At 46.0% G+C, this 16,802-nt stretch overlaps 1 protein-coding gene across 1 annotated transcript; it reads right to left on the reverse strand.

Moving 5' to 3' along the window:
• Nucleotides 1–10,523: 10,523 nt before the first annotated feature.
• TALDO1 (transaldolase 1) lies at nt 10,524–16,460 on the reverse strand. The gene is made up of 8 exons (XM_042882139.1): nt 16,256–16,460; nt 15,310–15,433; nt 14,912–15,019; nt 13,963–14,094; nt 13,336–13,511; nt 12,529–12,726; nt 11,428–11,573; nt 10,524–10,761 (listed from the first exon to the last, which is right to left on the reverse strand). Exons 1-8 carry the CDS (start codon nt 16,350–16,352, stop codon nt 10,729–10,731), a joined length of 1,014 nt encoding a protein of 337 aa, XP_042738073.1. The 5' UTR covers nt 16,353–16,460; the 3' UTR covers nt 10,524–10,728.
• Nucleotides 16,461–16,802: the final 342 nt, after the last annotated feature.

The following is a 16,802-nucleotide window of genomic DNA, read 5'->3' on the forward strand; positions in this document are numbered from 1 at the left end:
GATGGAACTGTATTGTTGTTGTTTTTTTTTTTGTTTTTTTTAACACTTTCACCTTTGGTTTAAATCCTCATTTCTGACAAGCTTGTGTAGAGATTTGTTAGTTTCTGTCACCATCAGGACATACTTTCCATCTGGATTTCTAGCAGACTGTCTGCTGAAATGACGTAGAAGGCTTTTTGTGCTTGTGCTGCAGTAGCATTTGTAGTTAGGGTCATTTTGTTTTGGATGTTGTGTGGCTACAGCAAGGATGCTCTGTCCTTAAAAGCTTTAAATACAAAAGATGAGTCTTCCCACCCCAGGCCCCATTGACTTTCTGAGCTTCTATGTAGGGAACGTGGGCTGTACTTGGGTATTTCACATCCTGGAGGAGATGAGTGGCTCCTGTGATGAAAGAGTTCTGGATCTAAACACTGACTGCAACTGCAAAGCAAAATCTTCTTTCTGAAAGTACTTGAGAGGCTACAAGCCTGTCATTTTTCAAACTTTGCTTCCATGCAACTTTGTCTAAATAATTAGACCTCCTGTTTCCTGTCTGTGCATCCACTCACGAGGACCTGGTGTCGGCACCGACCACACACAGCCTCTGGGACACCTGCGGTGCGACAGTGTGGTGGTATGGGGATGCACAAGCTCAGTTCCTTCAACCTTTCTGTTTAGGAGAGGTGCTCCAGCCCTCTGATCATCTTATCAGCCCTCATCTGCACCCACTCCGAGAAGTTGACTTGTTATTAGACAAGACCAATTCATTTTTTATTACTTTATTTTATTATTTTCCATCCTGGCTGGCGTCACAGCCCCTTCCTGATCCCTGCCTTGGCTGGCTGGCTGGAGTCGCGGCCCCTGCCTGCCTGCCTTGGCTGGCTGGCTGGAGTCGCGGCCCCTGCCTGCCTGCCTTGGCTGGCTGGCTGGAGTCGTGGCCCCTGCCTGCCTGCCTTGGCTGGCTGGCTGGTCTCGTGGTCCCTGCTTGGGTCGGCTGGAGTCGTGGTCCCTGCTTTTGTCAGCTGCAGTCGTGGTCCGTGCTTGTGTCGGCTGGAGTCCCGGCCCCTGCCTGCCTGCCTTGGCTGGCTGGCTGGAGTCGCGGCCCCTGCCTGCCTGCCTTGGCTGGCTGGCTGGAGTCGTGGCCCCTGCCTGCCTGCCTTGGCTGGCTGGCTGGTCTCGTGGTCCCTGCTTGGGTCGGCTGGAGTCGTGGTCCCTGCTTTTGTCAGCTGCAGTCGTGGTCCGTGCTTGTGTCGGCTGGTCTCGTGGTGCCTGCCTGTCTGCCTTGGCTATCTGGCTCGCTGGAGTCCAGGCCCCTGCCTGCCTTGGCTGGCTGCCTGGCTGGCATTGGGGTCCCTGCTTGCGTCAGCTGGAGTCGTCATCCCTGCCTGCCTGCCTTGGCTGCCTGGCTGGAGTTGTGGCCCCTGCCTGCCTTGGCTGCCTGGCTGGCTGGAGTCGTGGCCCCTGCTTGGGTCGGCTGGAGTCGTGGTCCGTGCGTGCTTGCCTTGGCTGCCTGACTGAAGTTGTGGTCCCTGCTTGCGTTGGCTGGAGTCGAGGCCCCCTCCTACCTACCTTGGATGGCTGGCTGGAGTCGTGGTCCCTGATTGCGTCCGCTGGAATCGTGGCCCCTGCCTGCCTTTATTGGCTGGCTGCCTTGCATCACAGCTGGTGTTCTGTTGCCAGGTTTCCCATATTTAGTGCTTTTGTCAGGGAGGTGGCTCATGGCATCATAAAGCCTTGGCTATGCATGCCTTAGAATGTCCCTTGACATCTAAAACATGGCTGCACTGGAGGACTGGGTGACTTGTCCTGACAGTTGCCCTATGTGTCACCACTGGGATTCTGCAGGGCTCCATTTTAAGGCCATTTCTCTATCTTGTTTTTAATGTTGATTCCAATAAAGATCTGTTAGTTGTATCAATCAATTTGTGGATGATGCTAAGCTGGGAGGAGTTTAGACCTCCTTGAGGATAAAGAGGCCTTGCCTTGAGATCTGGACAAAATGAGGGTGTTCCCATCTGCACGAAGAAGGGCGAGCGCTGGGTTCTGCACCTGGGATGGGGTGCCCTGGCTCTGTGTGCAGACATCAGGGGGGAAGTTCTGGAGCGCAGCCTGGCAAAAAGGGATCTGGTTTGACGGCCAATGGAATCTGAGCCGGCAGTGCGCCTGGCAGTCAGAAGGCTCAACCGTACCCTGGGCTGCGTCAGGCCCAGCACTGCCAGGCCAGGGAAGTGGCTGTCCCGCTCTGCTCTGTGCTGTGCGGCCTCGCCTCCAGCGCTGGGTGCAGCTTGGGCTGCCACTCCATGAGATGCTAGGCGAGAGTGTCCAAAGGAGGGCTCCAGAGCTGGAGAAGTTTACATCACTGATCCTCCAGACGAACCTTCCCAGGAACGCACACTCTGTATAGAGGTGTAGAGATGTATATTTTGTCAGACACACCGCAAGAATATCCTGCACGAGAGCAAACCAGACAACAAGTGATGGCCTGCCCGAGGAAGCGCCTGAAGAGACATGGGAAGGCCTGGCATCATCCCCCAGTGCTCTTTGTTCAACGAAGACTTTAAAGAAAGTCGCCACATCAACAGGACAAGGAGAGCACCGAGACATCTTGGAAACAACAGGATGGCTGCTGACTGACACCAGGTAACAAATAACTTCACAAGTCAATAGCAAATGTCAACCTTCTGAGAAGGTTGTGCACCTGGAGTACCCAGCCAGTGGGGAAACAGGGGAGGGGGGAGGCAAGGGGGAGCAAACAGGGTCTAAAGGCTGTCACAGCGTGTCCATAGGTGCGCTGCTGCTTGCGGGACGCCGCCATTGCAATCGCGAATCAATTCTGCTTTATCAGAGATCCCGTCCTGACAAGATGACTTGGATATTTCCAACAAGACCATTCCCCCTTGTCCAAGCACTGCGACCCTCATAATCAGCCATTCCCCTCCTCTTTATACGCTCCCTTCAAGTACTGCAAGGCCCTGCAGCCTTCTCTTCTCCAAGCTAAACAAGCCCAGTTCCTTCAACCTTTCTGCTTAGGAGAGGTGCTCCAGCCCTCTGATCACCTTATCGGCCCTCATCTGGACCCACTCCGAGAAGTTGACTTGTTATTAGACAAGACCAATTCATTTTTTATTTATTTATTTTATTATTTTCCATCCTGGCTGCCGTCACAGCCCTTTCCTGACCCCTGCCTGCCTGCCTTGGCTGGTTGGCTGGAGTCGAGGCCCCTGCCTGCCTTGGCGCAAAGCCTGAGCTGTTTGTAGTAGTGACAGTTATGTAGGAGGGCAATGTTAATCTCAATTTCAAGATGAGTTTTGTATTCCTGGTGGAGGGGAAACCTCTGCATGCGTCTTGATTTTTAGCAGAGGGACTTGTGCTGTTAAGTCTCTGTATTTTCTAGTATAAAATTAGCTAAATCCATATGAAAAGATTAGACTGAAATGTTAATTGCCCACAGCTCTTGAAGAGGCTGTGTGTGTGTGTGTGTGTGTGTGTGTGAGCAGCTGTAATCTTGCTATTTACTTAAGGAATGAATAATAAAAAGTGACCTATGGAATCCAGAGTTGAACATGGGATTATCTTTTTTCTTTTAACATTAATTTGCTACAATTTCCAATTTCATGCTCAACATTTTCAAAAACTTTGTGCTCTACATGGTTACATTTTAGACAAGATACAAAATCACTGAAATTAAATATTTCTTTTTTTTTTTTTTTTCCCCAGTACCTAATACATAAATTCAAATGCTGCAGCAAAAACTGTGAGATAAAATGTTTCGTTTGACCCCAAATAAAAGCTATTTTTTGCTTTTTAATTTCACTCAGGCTGCTTATTGTAAGCCTCAAACTTAATTGTCATCGTTTTAGCATGGTTATTTTTTCAGTTGTCCTAACAAAGCAGAAATTATTCGCTTGCCCACTAATATTCTGTGCTTCCAAGCTAAGCTGCCTGGACTGTCTGTTAAACAAAAAGTGCTTTTTTTCTGAAGGGGTTGCTTTTTTTTTTCCTACCACTTAATTCCCTGCTTGAGAACTACAGTGAAAATAAAAGCTTAAAATGTTGATTTAGATCCTTACTTAGCCCTGAGCGGTATCTGTTGTTGGAGACTCTATTACTCTAACGTGCTTTTCTCTTGCAGCAGTACTCAGTGACTCAGGATCTCTATGCACAGAAGCTTACAGGATCCCATGGAATGGATCAGGCCCACGTGTGTAGGGAGATGCAGCGCTGTTTCTCTTTGGAGTTTGGGACTGAAGCATAGAAAGAGCAATCTTTTCCAGCCTGGTATGCCAGCAAAATCTTGGGCACAGCTGCATTCTCTCTGCAGTTGCAGGAGTGTCTATAAATGCAGACATGGATTTGTCCCAAGGTAGCCTCTGCAATATGAGCATGGTTACTGTGCCATTCCCCACTCGCCTCAACCCAGAGAAATTCCTGCTTTGTCAGAGCATGGGGTCTCTCTCCCTGACTGTTTCAGGGGAGACTAAATCTTACCTCTGGCACTTCGACCAAGAGCACCTAGAGGTCTACTGCAGATATTTGCCCCCAGCAAAAAGAAGGTTGATTGTAGCTGTTTGTGCTGGTACTTCTGGGACTGGGGTTGCTCAGGTGAAGCCCTTCTTGTGGGGAGGTCCTGGTCACTGGGCTAAAGTGATAAAGGGAGCTATCCCTGCCCTAAGGCTTTGGAAAGACTTGCAGGAAGGCTTGCCAAAGGTGCCTGGGAAGCACTGGTTCTAGGTGAGTTTAATGATTTTTAACTCAAGCCTTAAAGTTTGCATACTTGTTCTTTGAATTTCTCCTCTGTTTTATTTCTCCCTTCTGGCTGAATGTTGAAGGTTATGTTTCAGGATTTCTAAGCTTTCCTCTATGACTGTGATAGCTAAAGGCCTTTCTTGAGAGACAGTAGGTATCTCTTATGGGTATCTCTTATGCTCAGTCTCTTAACTGAGGAAGCATAGGGCAGTTGCTAGAAGGAGTTTATGAACTGGCTTCAGACATGACTGTAGGAGAGGTGAATGAAGCTGAAAAAACAGTTCTGTAAGGAAGCCTTGTTGTTAAAGAGATGCGTAGGCTGAAGATTTATTTAGTTGCTGGGGTCTTGCTCTGTTTCAGGATGGATGTGGACTTTGGGGCTCAGCTATGTACATTAGTCACTGCAAAACACCCAGCCTGCACTGAAGACAAAAAGCCCCAGTACTGAAATGGGAAACTAGCTGCTATCAGTGCATGTAAAGGATCCTGCTCTCTCAGTTCTTGACTATGTCTGCAGTTAAGTGGAGTTAGCTTTGGCTGTTACTGGAGCACCTCTTTCCTGTCTCCCTCTGTAGCTGCAGGATCTTACTGTCTTTTGAGCAACTTTCTGAATGCCTCAGAGTTCCTGTTGAACCTTGCTACTGACTCTGGCCAGGTGCTTCCCTGATAAGTGAGCTTACAGACCTTGTAGCTCTGCTGGTGGCATGAGGATGCAGGGCACTCGCCTAATCCAGGGGCAAAAAGAGGTATTTCTTGCAGCCATGTTCCTCTTCAATCCCAAATCTCTTCAATCCTCTTTCCATCCCAAACTACTCTATGATTTTTATGACTCATTTCTACTGCTTTTAAGACTATATTTGTGGTTTGGAAATGGAATCTAGCCAAATTTAGCTGCTTGATCTTATTGTGGTTTTTTTTTTTTTTTTTTTTTTTTTTTCCCCCTCTTTCCCCAGTCCTGATCTGGTGCTCTTGTTGCTGCTGAGAGGATGAGTCAATTGTTTAGTGTTTCAGCAGAGATCAAATGTACAGCTTGTACTGCTGCTGAATCCTTTATGGGTATTTCCAAGAGATCTGTAAATGCTTATTGTGTGTCTGAAGGAACTTCAGGTTTGTTAAAGAAGGAGGAAGAAATACTTCCTTCTAGCAAATGGGAAGTAGGAAAGCAGGTAACTGGTGATTTGCAACCTCAAATTGCAGTGAGGGTAATTTGAAGCTGGGAAATAGTCTTGCTCAGACCTGCTTCAAAAGGGCACTGAATGCAGTCACAGCCTGACCTGGGAGGAAGAATGGGGCAGTATTGTTATAGCCTGGGAGTAGATATCCTGCAACTGTTGTAAAAGTAAAACCCTCCTAGCTGCCACAGTCAATCTTTTAAAAGCAGTAAATTCTATTTCTAGTCTACCTGTAACTTGAGGTGTGGTTCTGGTGGAGAAATCAGCCCTCTGTGGGAGCTGAGGGCTCAGCAGCTTACAGTTGAGCTGCTCAATGCAGTGCAGCGCCTTGTCTCAGCTTATCACAGCCCTAAATCTGCTTCTTTGGAGGAAGTGATGCTCTGTGTTTACAAGTATTCATGGTAGCAGCTTGAGCCATCCTCTCTCCAGCTGCCAGGAAGTGCCTGGGGCTGTATATTAGTAATTAATGTTCAATTTAGTTTCAAGCCTATGAGAGGGAATATATGGGAGGAATGTTCTGCGTGCCTCGGTGAGGTACTTTCTGCAGTCAATTATCTGAAGTCTGCTGGTGATATTGCCTTGTTATCTGTCTGCTTTAAACAATGACAGACTACTTTCTAGAGGTACCTTTAGGAGAGCAGCACAATATTGGTACTTATTGGGCTGCTATTGCTGAGAACAGCTGTAAACTGTTTTAAACTGTAACCTTTCCTTGCGTAAAGGTTAATTCCCACTGAGACCAGCAGAGGAGAGCAGTGGTCAAGATGCTGTTTTCTGCTTTAAGTTGCTTCAGGGTTATTTCAGAAGCAACAGAGGAAAAGCAGCCTCTTTCTTGCCTTAAATCAAATCTTGGAGAACGGTGCTGAAGGCCTTGCCTTAACTAGAAGGTTGTGGAAGTGCTTGGGGAGAGGTTAGCCTCTCCTTCCTGCTCCTGATTCTGCCCATACTGTTTTCCATGACCTAGTTTGGAGATGTGAGGTACAGCCTACATGTCCATCAGGAGGCTTTTGCTGTTCAGAGCTCTTTTCTTTCCCAGCTTTCTCCCTCTATAAGCACCTTTTCTCCTCTCAGCTGTCTCCTGGCTTCTTGCAGCAGCATGCAAACCTCAAAAGGCTGGAACCTGTTGTGAAAGCCAGGATGACAAATCCAAGTAGTGTGTTGTACAGTATGTATTTCTTGATGACAGTCCACCCCTGGGGAAACATGGCTGTGTCTGTCAGGGGTCTGGAGCACCTTTTAGCTATCTGAGCCTGACCATTAGGATTTGCCAGCTGCTCCAGTGTTTTACTGGGACCAGTGGAGCTGTTCATCTCGTGCTGGACCAGATCCTCACCTACTAAACCTCACTGCCTGGAATGCTGATCATTTCAAGTTTCTACTTTCCTAGTGTAAACAGATCTCATTGTGTTGCAGCACAGGAAGTTTCAAAGTAAGCTAAAGCAGACAGATCTACAGAAATTGGCACAGCTCTGAAAATGCTTTGTCCATCTCTGTTTTCTAGCTCATAACTACTAGTGTTACTATTTGATTACGTGATATTTGTAAGTGTTGCATGAATTATTTTCTCACTCCTAGGATGCTGTTTCATTTAGGAGACAAATTGCCTTGAGATACAAACCCACTAGGAACTGTTGTTCACAGCTTCCCAGCTGGATGATGCATCCACTGAGCTGCCTTAGAGGTGCCTGGTTTTTGTTTGTGGGCATTTGTCTCATTAAGCTAAACCCATAACAGGTGTTATCTCCACTGACGTGCTCCTTGGGAAAGGAGGCTAACGGGTACCCTCTCCTAAGATTTTGCTTGCGTTCTCTTCCCTTGTGAGTTCATCCCTGTGTTGTTTTCTCAGGAGAACTCCAGGCTAAAAGATGATCTCTGAAATGAGAGGCACACAGGGAGAGCACTCCCAGGGGCAGCAGGATTAACCACAAAGACCGGCTTCCGGGCATTTCCTGAGCTGTTTGGCTGTGGAGATCCAGCTTCCAGAGGGAATGATTTGATCGCTGAGTGAAGTGCAGGGTGGAGGGGTCTGCCACATGAGCTTATGCTGATGGCACCACTTTGAGGACCAGAATTGCTCTTCCTCACCTCTGGGCTCCTTGAGGACTTGGAGTCACCCTTTGCACAGGTATTTGAGCTTCAGTGGGCACAACTCACAGAAGTCTGGTGGTTTGGCCGGCTTGCGGTGTCAAATTATAAATGAGGGATTGTGAAAGCTGGCCTGTACTTTGGTTGTGTGAGACCTGTTGATAACAGGGGCTGGGAGTGGACGAGGAGGAAGCAATTTTCAGGCAGAGTGAAAGGCTAGCATCAGTCCCCCTACTGAGTACATTTCAGAGGACAATCTTAGATTTCTCTGATTGTTTTCTAATTCCTAGTTCATTTGAAAGAACAGCATCTTCACAAGCATGGGACTTCCTTGCTAGATCTTCAGACACCACTAATATTTCTGTTTCTGAAGGGCCATACACAGGCTCATAGGGAGTTTAAACTGATGCCACTTGCCTTATTTTGGCAGAGACCACCAGCTAGCACAGCAGGTCTGTCCAAGAAAATCTAATACAAGAAAACAGGTGCTCTGAAAACTAAGGGGGAAGAAGGGGTCTGGATTGCAAAGGAGTTTTGAAGCAGATTAATCCCTCAATAGCCACCATCTGTTTGAGCTGTAACTACTAGGTGATGTTCCTAGAAGTCTGTCTTGGTTGAGATCAAATGGATTGGTTTTGATTGTGAGAGAACCTTCCATGTCAAAGTTGGATCTGACCCTCTGCCAAAAGTTGGCTTTGCAACTAAAACCAAGGTCAGATGCAGAAAAATCACTGTGCGCATTAGTTGCAGGTGTATAGCTGAACTGTTCCAAGAAACTGGCTTGTAGCCTTTCATGTTCTGCAGAAATTACACGTTGGTGCCTCAGGGCTATCTGATAGCATTGCATTGCCTTGGAGTTGTATATTTGGCATGTATCTGTATACATGTCAAATAATTATGAATCTCTGGAGAATGTTTCTGCTAAATCAGCAAAAATATTCTTTTTTATACCAATGGGCTGGTAAATGCAGAAATACCTGCTCTGTTTCACCTGAGCTGGTTACAAGGACTGACCAGCCAGGATCAGTGCTATCTCTGCTGTATAGTCATGTCTGAACCTTTCCACCTGTAAGCCTGCAGTGGTGCCCTAAAACACCTGCTAATTCTTTTGCTGAGAAGTAAGGCATTAGGACATCTTGCCTTGATATGCAACAAAACAAGCTGTGGCAGGCTGAACCTCGTCCTGCCATCTAGGTGAGCTAATAGCCTGTACAGAGGTTATCGCCTGCCAGTGAACGTACAGAGGCAACTGCACAGGCTTCTCTATGCAGCGTTTTGTCTGTGCACTTCCACAGCCCCAGATCGTGGGGATACTCCAGCTCTTCACCTGTGCTGTCGCTTCTGATATTCGCTAGATTAAGCGGGCTTGTTGACATGCAGAAATGTTTCTTAGGTTGAGGATTCCCATATTATCCTATAATCTGTTCTGTTAGTAAAGGAGCGATTTTATTGGAGCCTGCCAGCACTGTGCAGATGTGACTGCTTGAGCTCTCCTAGCAGATCTGCATCTGGCTTGTGAGCATACAGCGTCTGTCACTTTGGCTCTGAAACAACAGCTCTCAGTTTGCTGTTCTGACAGTACTACCAATGGGTCCAACTGATCAGTCACTCTCTTGGCATGTTTTTCTTGTGTTCAATCAGGACGTAGCTTGTATGTAAACACTGTAGTCTTATTGCTGTTAAGTCTAAAAGTTCAGGCTCGTTCATGAGGAAGTAGTTAAATAGTGTCTGCATACAAACAGGGACATCTAATCTGCTCTTGATGGAACAGGACCCACATAAACCAAGAAGGTATTTAATTAGTCTTAACAAAGTACACCATGAAATGTAATCAGATACATCCCTGCTTAATTGAGAGCCCTGTAACTGGAAAGTGATGCATTTAGGATTAGGTCATCATTCCTCAGAGAGGAGTACCACATAGCTCTTATTCTTTCACAAAAAAAGAAGCTTATGGACAAATCCATTTGTCCATAAAGGAGGAGTGATAACAGAGTGCTTTTCTTGTTTAAGTAAATTTTGTGGTAGGGTTGGCAGCATTCCAAGGCTAGGAGAAAGAGATGCAGTAACTTGCCTAAAGACAAGACACAAAGTTACAACCAACAATCCTGAGCTGTATCTAGATTTCCATTCTGTCAGCTCAGATTAAACAGTTACAAACGTGCTTGACTTAGTTACCTAATTTTGAAGTAGTGTAACTCATGCTGGTGTTGTAACAACAGCACCATGCTCTACTTCAATGCAGCAATGAATTCTACCACTCAGTGAGTTGCTACTGCTCGGCTGCAAAAAAAGGGCAACGAAGGACAAGAGCCCAGTACATGTGGTTTCTGTACCACAGTTGGTTTCTGAAAACTGCTTTGTTTTTTTTCGAGTCACAGTAAGACAGCATGAGAGACAACTTTTCTTAACATGTGAGGAGCATAGACAACTAGGAATTTACTACAGACCACAATACTATCTTCTAGTAGAAATTGAACTGTTATGTCAGCTGAATCGCTCCATTCCTTTTAGCAAGGAAGTAAATGCATTACAAGGAAAGTAGGTGTTAATTTGCATATATTATCAAAGTGCCACAAAAACAATGAAGCTTTGTCCCTTTACAAATTGTTTTTTTAAAAAAGCATAATACAGAAATCTATGCATACACAACAGAAGACTTTTACAGGTAAGACATTTGTACATCCATTTAATTTCAGGTGATCCGCTCATTCAGCCTTAAGCAGTCAGGAGAACTCTGACTCTTTCACTTCCCATTCTCAGCGCTGAACATTCGCTCCTAAAAAGAGAGAAGTGAACAAATCAGTGCCAGTTTGGGAACTGAATTTTGCTTCAGTAATGCAAGTTGTGTCACTACTGAGTAGATGTCAGACTACGAGTGCCGAGACCTTGTGATTAGTGTATTTATTTTTCCCCTCCCAAAAAACCCCATAAAATTCACTTAATTCCCTCTAGAAGACTTGCCCTATACTGGTAGAAAACTTCTGCAGGGCTTGGCTATGCTCAGCATCTGTTCTTGGAGCCTCCTACACAGAATACAAGTGTGCCTTACTTCCAGCTTTTTGGAGATTATTGGTGTGTCTCAAATCACTGCTGACAGTTAACAAGTCTAGAATGAGACTTTTCACTTTGAGGCTTTTTGTTTAAGATAGGAGCACTATCTTGATTAGCTGTGAGTCTAAACACTGCCTTGGGCCTCAAAACCCAGCTGTCTGTCTATACCTGTCATGAATTCCTTCATAAAATGCACTGGAGTTTATCAAGTTCATTCCATTCAGGTGGCCAGTTTGCTGGCAGCCTGTCCTACATAACATGCACCATCTGTACAAGACCTGATCCAACTTGCTGACAGGTTCTTAATCCTGTACCAAAAGCAACTGACGGTTAGCTGCAGTATTTAAAGAAACACAGAAGGTGGAAAGAGACAGCCCTGTATAGCATCTACCTTTAACATCTTCTCTAATTTTATTGCATCTGCAGCGAATTTTCTGATCCCATCAGACAGTTTCTCCACAGCCATTTGGTCTTCATTGTGGTGCCAGCGGAATGCCTTCTCGTCGAGGTGGATCTTCTCAAGGTCACAGGCCTGAGCTGCACCAGGGCAATTAAAAAATAAACCAATCTCTATTATCAGATTGTTATCAGGTACCACAGGCTACCTAAAACCAGTCTCAAGTTTGTGGCCATCTCCAAATGAAAAGCTGAGAAGTTTCTAACAGCATTTTCAGCGAGACTTGCTCTGTGGGCACGCTTTGGGATGCCAGACTCAAAATGTTCACCTGCATTCTGAAGAAGGTTATCTAGATCATCGGTTTCCTTCAAAATACAGTGCTCAGGGGTGTGCCTTATCTTGTACTGTTTCTAATTGGTCTGGTACTTTCAGCAATACTACCAAGAACACTGCAGTGATGTTCTAAGCAAACAAGCTGAACAATGGGTCTTTGATCCTTTGGCAAGTTCCTAACAAAGCTCAATTGATCTATGCCTACAAGCCAGCTAGTGCCCTATGAGTACCAACTACAGCTGCAACAAATCCAGCATCTGAGCTGAGAAGCAGCATTTTCATAAAGCTACAGAAGCACAAGAATAATGCAATGAGAACATGCACTCCAAACCATCAAGATTAAATAAGTCGAGTGTGGCTTCCTCTCTAATATTGGAGAAAGGAAAACATCTTTTAGCATGTCTGAGCTAACAGCACTATTAGCATAATGATTAAACTCTGCTTGGATCTCTGCTAACAATCAGTAAAATTTCATCCCGTGTTCCTTCTCCCTATCTTCAAGGGAAGAGACAAAGTATTTAAACATGCTCAAAACCCAGTTCAAGTTATTGTCCTCAGTGGGAACTGAAACCCTTAGGAAATAACCCTGTATAAGCAGTTGTAATGGTACAACTGCACCATGATCATTTCCTTCAGAGAAGGGACAAGGTTTAGCCTTAAAGCAGAACAGAAGCACCGCAGAGCTAGATGGAATCATGTACTCTTAATGTTCAAGAAGAAAGGCAGTCTGAGCAAGTCTGTATTACAGAGAACTGGACTTACCCTCCTTAACACTGAGTGTGGGAGTTAGCTTCACATGCTCTTTGCTGAGCTCTGCCAAAAGCTTGGGTGAAATAGTGAGATAGTCACAGCCTGTGAGCGCTTTGATTTCTCCTGTATTTCGAAATGAAGCACCCATCACAATGGTTTTGTAGCCAAACTTTTTGTAGTAATTATAGATCTTAGTGACACTCTTCACTCCTAAAGAGGAGAAATGGGTGACTTTCAGAAGGCTTCAATTGAATTGTAAGTGGTTATGAGTTAGGGGGTGAAGGGTAAACACGGGCCAGCTGTAAAGGAAGACAAGACAAAAGAACATAGCAAGCAGGATGTGCAGTAAATAAGGGTTACCAACTGCATAGGAATGCGAGTAAAGAGAGGACAAGGAACAGGTCAGACGGATTCCTTCAGTTGAAGACAATGAGCCTTCATCCCATGACCACCAGAAGAGCCCCACTGCCCACGTGCAAGAGGGAGTCAGGGTATGCTGGTGGGTTCTCAGAAATGAAACAATATGCATACGAATTCCACGGAAAACACGGATTATGGATTTGTTTGGCCTACATCTGTAGCAAGCTTTTGTCCTACGGATGCGAGTTCGGAGGAGGGTCCCCCTGCACCCAGCTTGGCGCCAGATGCTGGATAAAACATGCCTGCTTTATAGCCTAACTCTGGGTTACACAGAGTTTGATTCTGTGAATTGGTTATCTATAACATACAGATAGAAACCATTTGATTCACAAGAGGATTTTTAAAGTTAATTAAAACTTGAACATATAGCTATTGCATTCAAAAACAAGAAAAGCTAACCTGGATCTTCCGAAGGTTCATAGGTTTTCTTATCTCCATTAGCAAGATGCCAATCCAGGATGCGTCCTACAAATGGGGAGATCAGAGTAACCCCAGCTTCAGCACAGGCGACTGCCTGAGCAAAGGAGAACAGCAAGGTCATGTTGCAATGAATCCCGTACTCTGCTTCCAGAACCCTGCAGACATAGGCTGGCTTTAAATGGCAGTTTGCTCACCTGCTGTACATTCTAGCAGTAAGTTAATAGGTTAACCTACCGATTCCTCAACTTACATTAGAGATATGGTACAGCTTACATGCTTTAAAGCTCAAAGGTAGCAGAACAAAGTTTTACACTGCCAGGCTCCCAGTGATCTACTGAATGTTTTTCATCGAACCAAGTGCAGATGGCCGAATGTGACATTCTGGGAAGCTTCTTATGAACACCCTGCCCCTCGCGTGAACAAACTTTTCCTAATGAACAGAAAGCTCTAGTATGCCACTATGCTTACTGCACACCTAGCAACAGGCTTCCTGGTGCTGTGCTTTCAAAACAGCTCTTTATTTTAAGTGTAGAACGTGTTTGTCAAGTGCCTGTGAATAGCCAGAAGCATGCTATGAATCAGCACACTAGGTATAGAAGTACTTACTTGCCAGCCTGAATTCCTTCCCATGTTGAAGAAAGCTTTATGAGAATCCGATCTTTACCAATTCCTGCTTCCTTATAAAGGTCAATCAGACGCCTGGCCCTCTGAATCATTCCTTCTTTATCAAAAGACAACCTTCGGAACAAGAACAAGGCTTCTTCAAAGCTGTGCTTTTTTTTTTTTTTTTTTTTTACTTTTTAATAGCCCTCTCCAAAAGAAGTAACATCCAGAACAATTGTCCTGTTTTGTCACAATTTATGTTCTAGTAGCAGGGTTTTTTCTTGGAGATGCTTCCTTGAACATAAGCCTGACAAGGAGCACTGTGACAACACTGCTGGTGTTTGATTCAGAGAATTCAGAGCTCAATGTTACTTTCCATAAGAAAGCTATGGACTAAAACTTTTAAAACTTTTCTCAAGTTTTCCATAATGAATGTAGAAACTGAGCATTAAAGGTGACTTGACAAGGAGCAGGCAAATCCTACTTCTAAATAAACCGCCTGAACTGGTCTCTTGGAAATTGAGGGCAACGTCACACAGAAGAGAACGAACAAAGCTCTACGTATCATAGAACGGCTTGGGTTGGAAGGGACCCCAAGGATCATCAAGTTCCAGCCCCTTGTCACATGCAGGGCCACCAATCTCCACTTCATACTAGACCAGGCTGCCCAGGGCACCATACAGCCTAACCTTGAACACCTCCAGGGACATGTACTGGAAGCACGAGATTTCCCTTGTTTAAGGAACAGTATGAATACAACAAAGATCAGATCTGTGTCACCAAGTTAAAACAAGTAAATGAACTGCACTTCATTCTCTTAAATATTAACAGTACAAACCCCTGCTAGCCTTGTAACATTGAGCTGTCCAGACAAGAATGGATTTCTTCAACTCTATTGCATCTCTCTTTGTATGTACCAAGATCTAGGGTAACCCATAGGAAAGGAGCCAACCTTGCATCTACTTCTGTGGACACACGGCCAGGTATCCTCTTCAATATTTCAGCTCCGAACAATACAAAAAGTTTGTCACAAGCATTTTGGATTTGCTCATCTTCTGACCTAAAAACCATGGGAGGAAAAAAAAAAAAAAAAAAAAGTGCATTCAAGCCTTGCCATTGATTTAAAGATCAAATTTCACAGCCCATTTAGCATTAAATTCCTGTGCTCAAATGTGCATTGAGCAGAAGTGGTTGTGTTCTGCCTCTGGAGAAAGGTATACAAGCAGACGAGCGGAAAACCCACTGTGTTGCTAGGATTACAAAACACTACTTGCATTAATAAAGTGTCTTAACTTCTTCTCAGTAGGTGTATATTTAAAAAACAAACAAAAACCTCAACTCTTGACTTACCCCCCAAGTTTTTTTCCATATGCAACCGCATCATCCACAAGTTTCTGGTATGCAGGCATCTGAGCAGCAGCCAGTATCAGAGATGGGTTTGTGGTGGCATCCAGGGGCTTGTACTCATCGATTGCTAAGGAAATCGAGATGGCTTGTTGGAAATGATCAGTTGGCCTGAATGATTCAAAGCATTTTGCTCAGGTGTGTAAAAACGGAAACCCTCTTCCATAATCAGGTTTGCCAGCATGGCTGAATTCCAGGAATCACAGGGGGAAGGAAAGGCAAGGGAATCTCACTTCCCTCCGTGGGCAGACATTTGGATTTCTGTTTGTCCACAACTGTTAGAGCCAGAACAAAAGTAAAACCCATCTCTTAGAACATCTGCTAGAGCCTTACTGCACTGCAGAAATTTGAGTAGTTGAGGACAACTTCCTGGTGTCGGCTCTGTGATTTTCTTGTACTGCTTCCTTCCTTCCAAGTGTCCCACAGGACATCAGGCTGCTGGGCTCACCTGGGCCCCGCACTACGCCTATTTCGGTGATACAGCTGTTTGCCAAGGCGGGCTGTGACCACGCGCTGTCAGGCCCTAATCACAGCTGAGCTCCTGGCACGCAGGGCTGACTCAGCACTGGGCCTCTGCAAGCCCTGCAGCTACTTTACTTTTCTAGAAGTAAAAGAAAATAGCGTGTTTTTCCATAGCTTCTCCCTAAGAAACAATTGTGATCCCACAGCTGCTCCGTTCCATACAAACAGGACACACTTCAACTCACACCAACTGCTTGCAGTAAAGCAGCGCGCTGATAAAAGCAGCAAAAAAACAGATACGCGACTTTAGAGAAGTATTCCAGTGTGTAGCAAGGACATACCAGCAGGGACACGGCCACGGCACGGGTAAAAAACAACACCATCAACTGCGTTAGCCACAAAGGCAACTTCCCCGCCCCCCCCCCCTCACCGTTGAAATCCCCGGTGTCGGCCACCACCGTAGTGTGGTGCTTCAGCTGCTCCAGCGCCGACTCCATCTTCTGCCGCTTCACGGGAGATACCGACATAACTCCAAAGACTGGAGGTGCTGTGACCGCCTTAAACGAACACTGCGTGCCCGAGGGGAACCTGCCTGCGCGCGCACCCGCCGCTCGCTCCCGACACCCTCGGCTCGGGGGAGGGCGCGCCGCCCGCCCCGCCCAATCCCGTCTCGGGTGGGGTTGCTGAGAGCCAATCGGCGGCGCGGGGACAAGACGGACGGCAGGCAGGTGGCGAGCGGAGGAAGGAAGCTCCTCATTGGGTGGCTTGGCGACTGAGGAAGAGCGCGGATTGGCCACCTTGGTGACGTGAGGTGCCGCTTGGTGCGATCCCACTGCGGACGTCATTGATGAGGGTGTTAATCATCAGTGAGCCTAGCAGGGAGCCCTGCGGCAAACCGCTCGTCCCTGGTCTCCATACGGAGGCTGAGCTGCGTATCCCAGACCCACAGCCACAAGCCGTGAGGAAAAGCCAGCTCT

The sequence above is a fragment of the Lagopus leucura genome, unplaced genomic scaffold (assembly GCF_019238085.1).
Source record: "Lagopus leucura isolate 7727_CA_CO unplaced genomic scaffold, USGS_WTPT01 Super-Scaffold_100033, whole genome shotgun sequence".
Classification (NCBI taxonomy): Eukaryota; Metazoa; Chordata; class Aves; order Galliformes; family Phasianidae; genus Lagopus; species Lagopus leucura.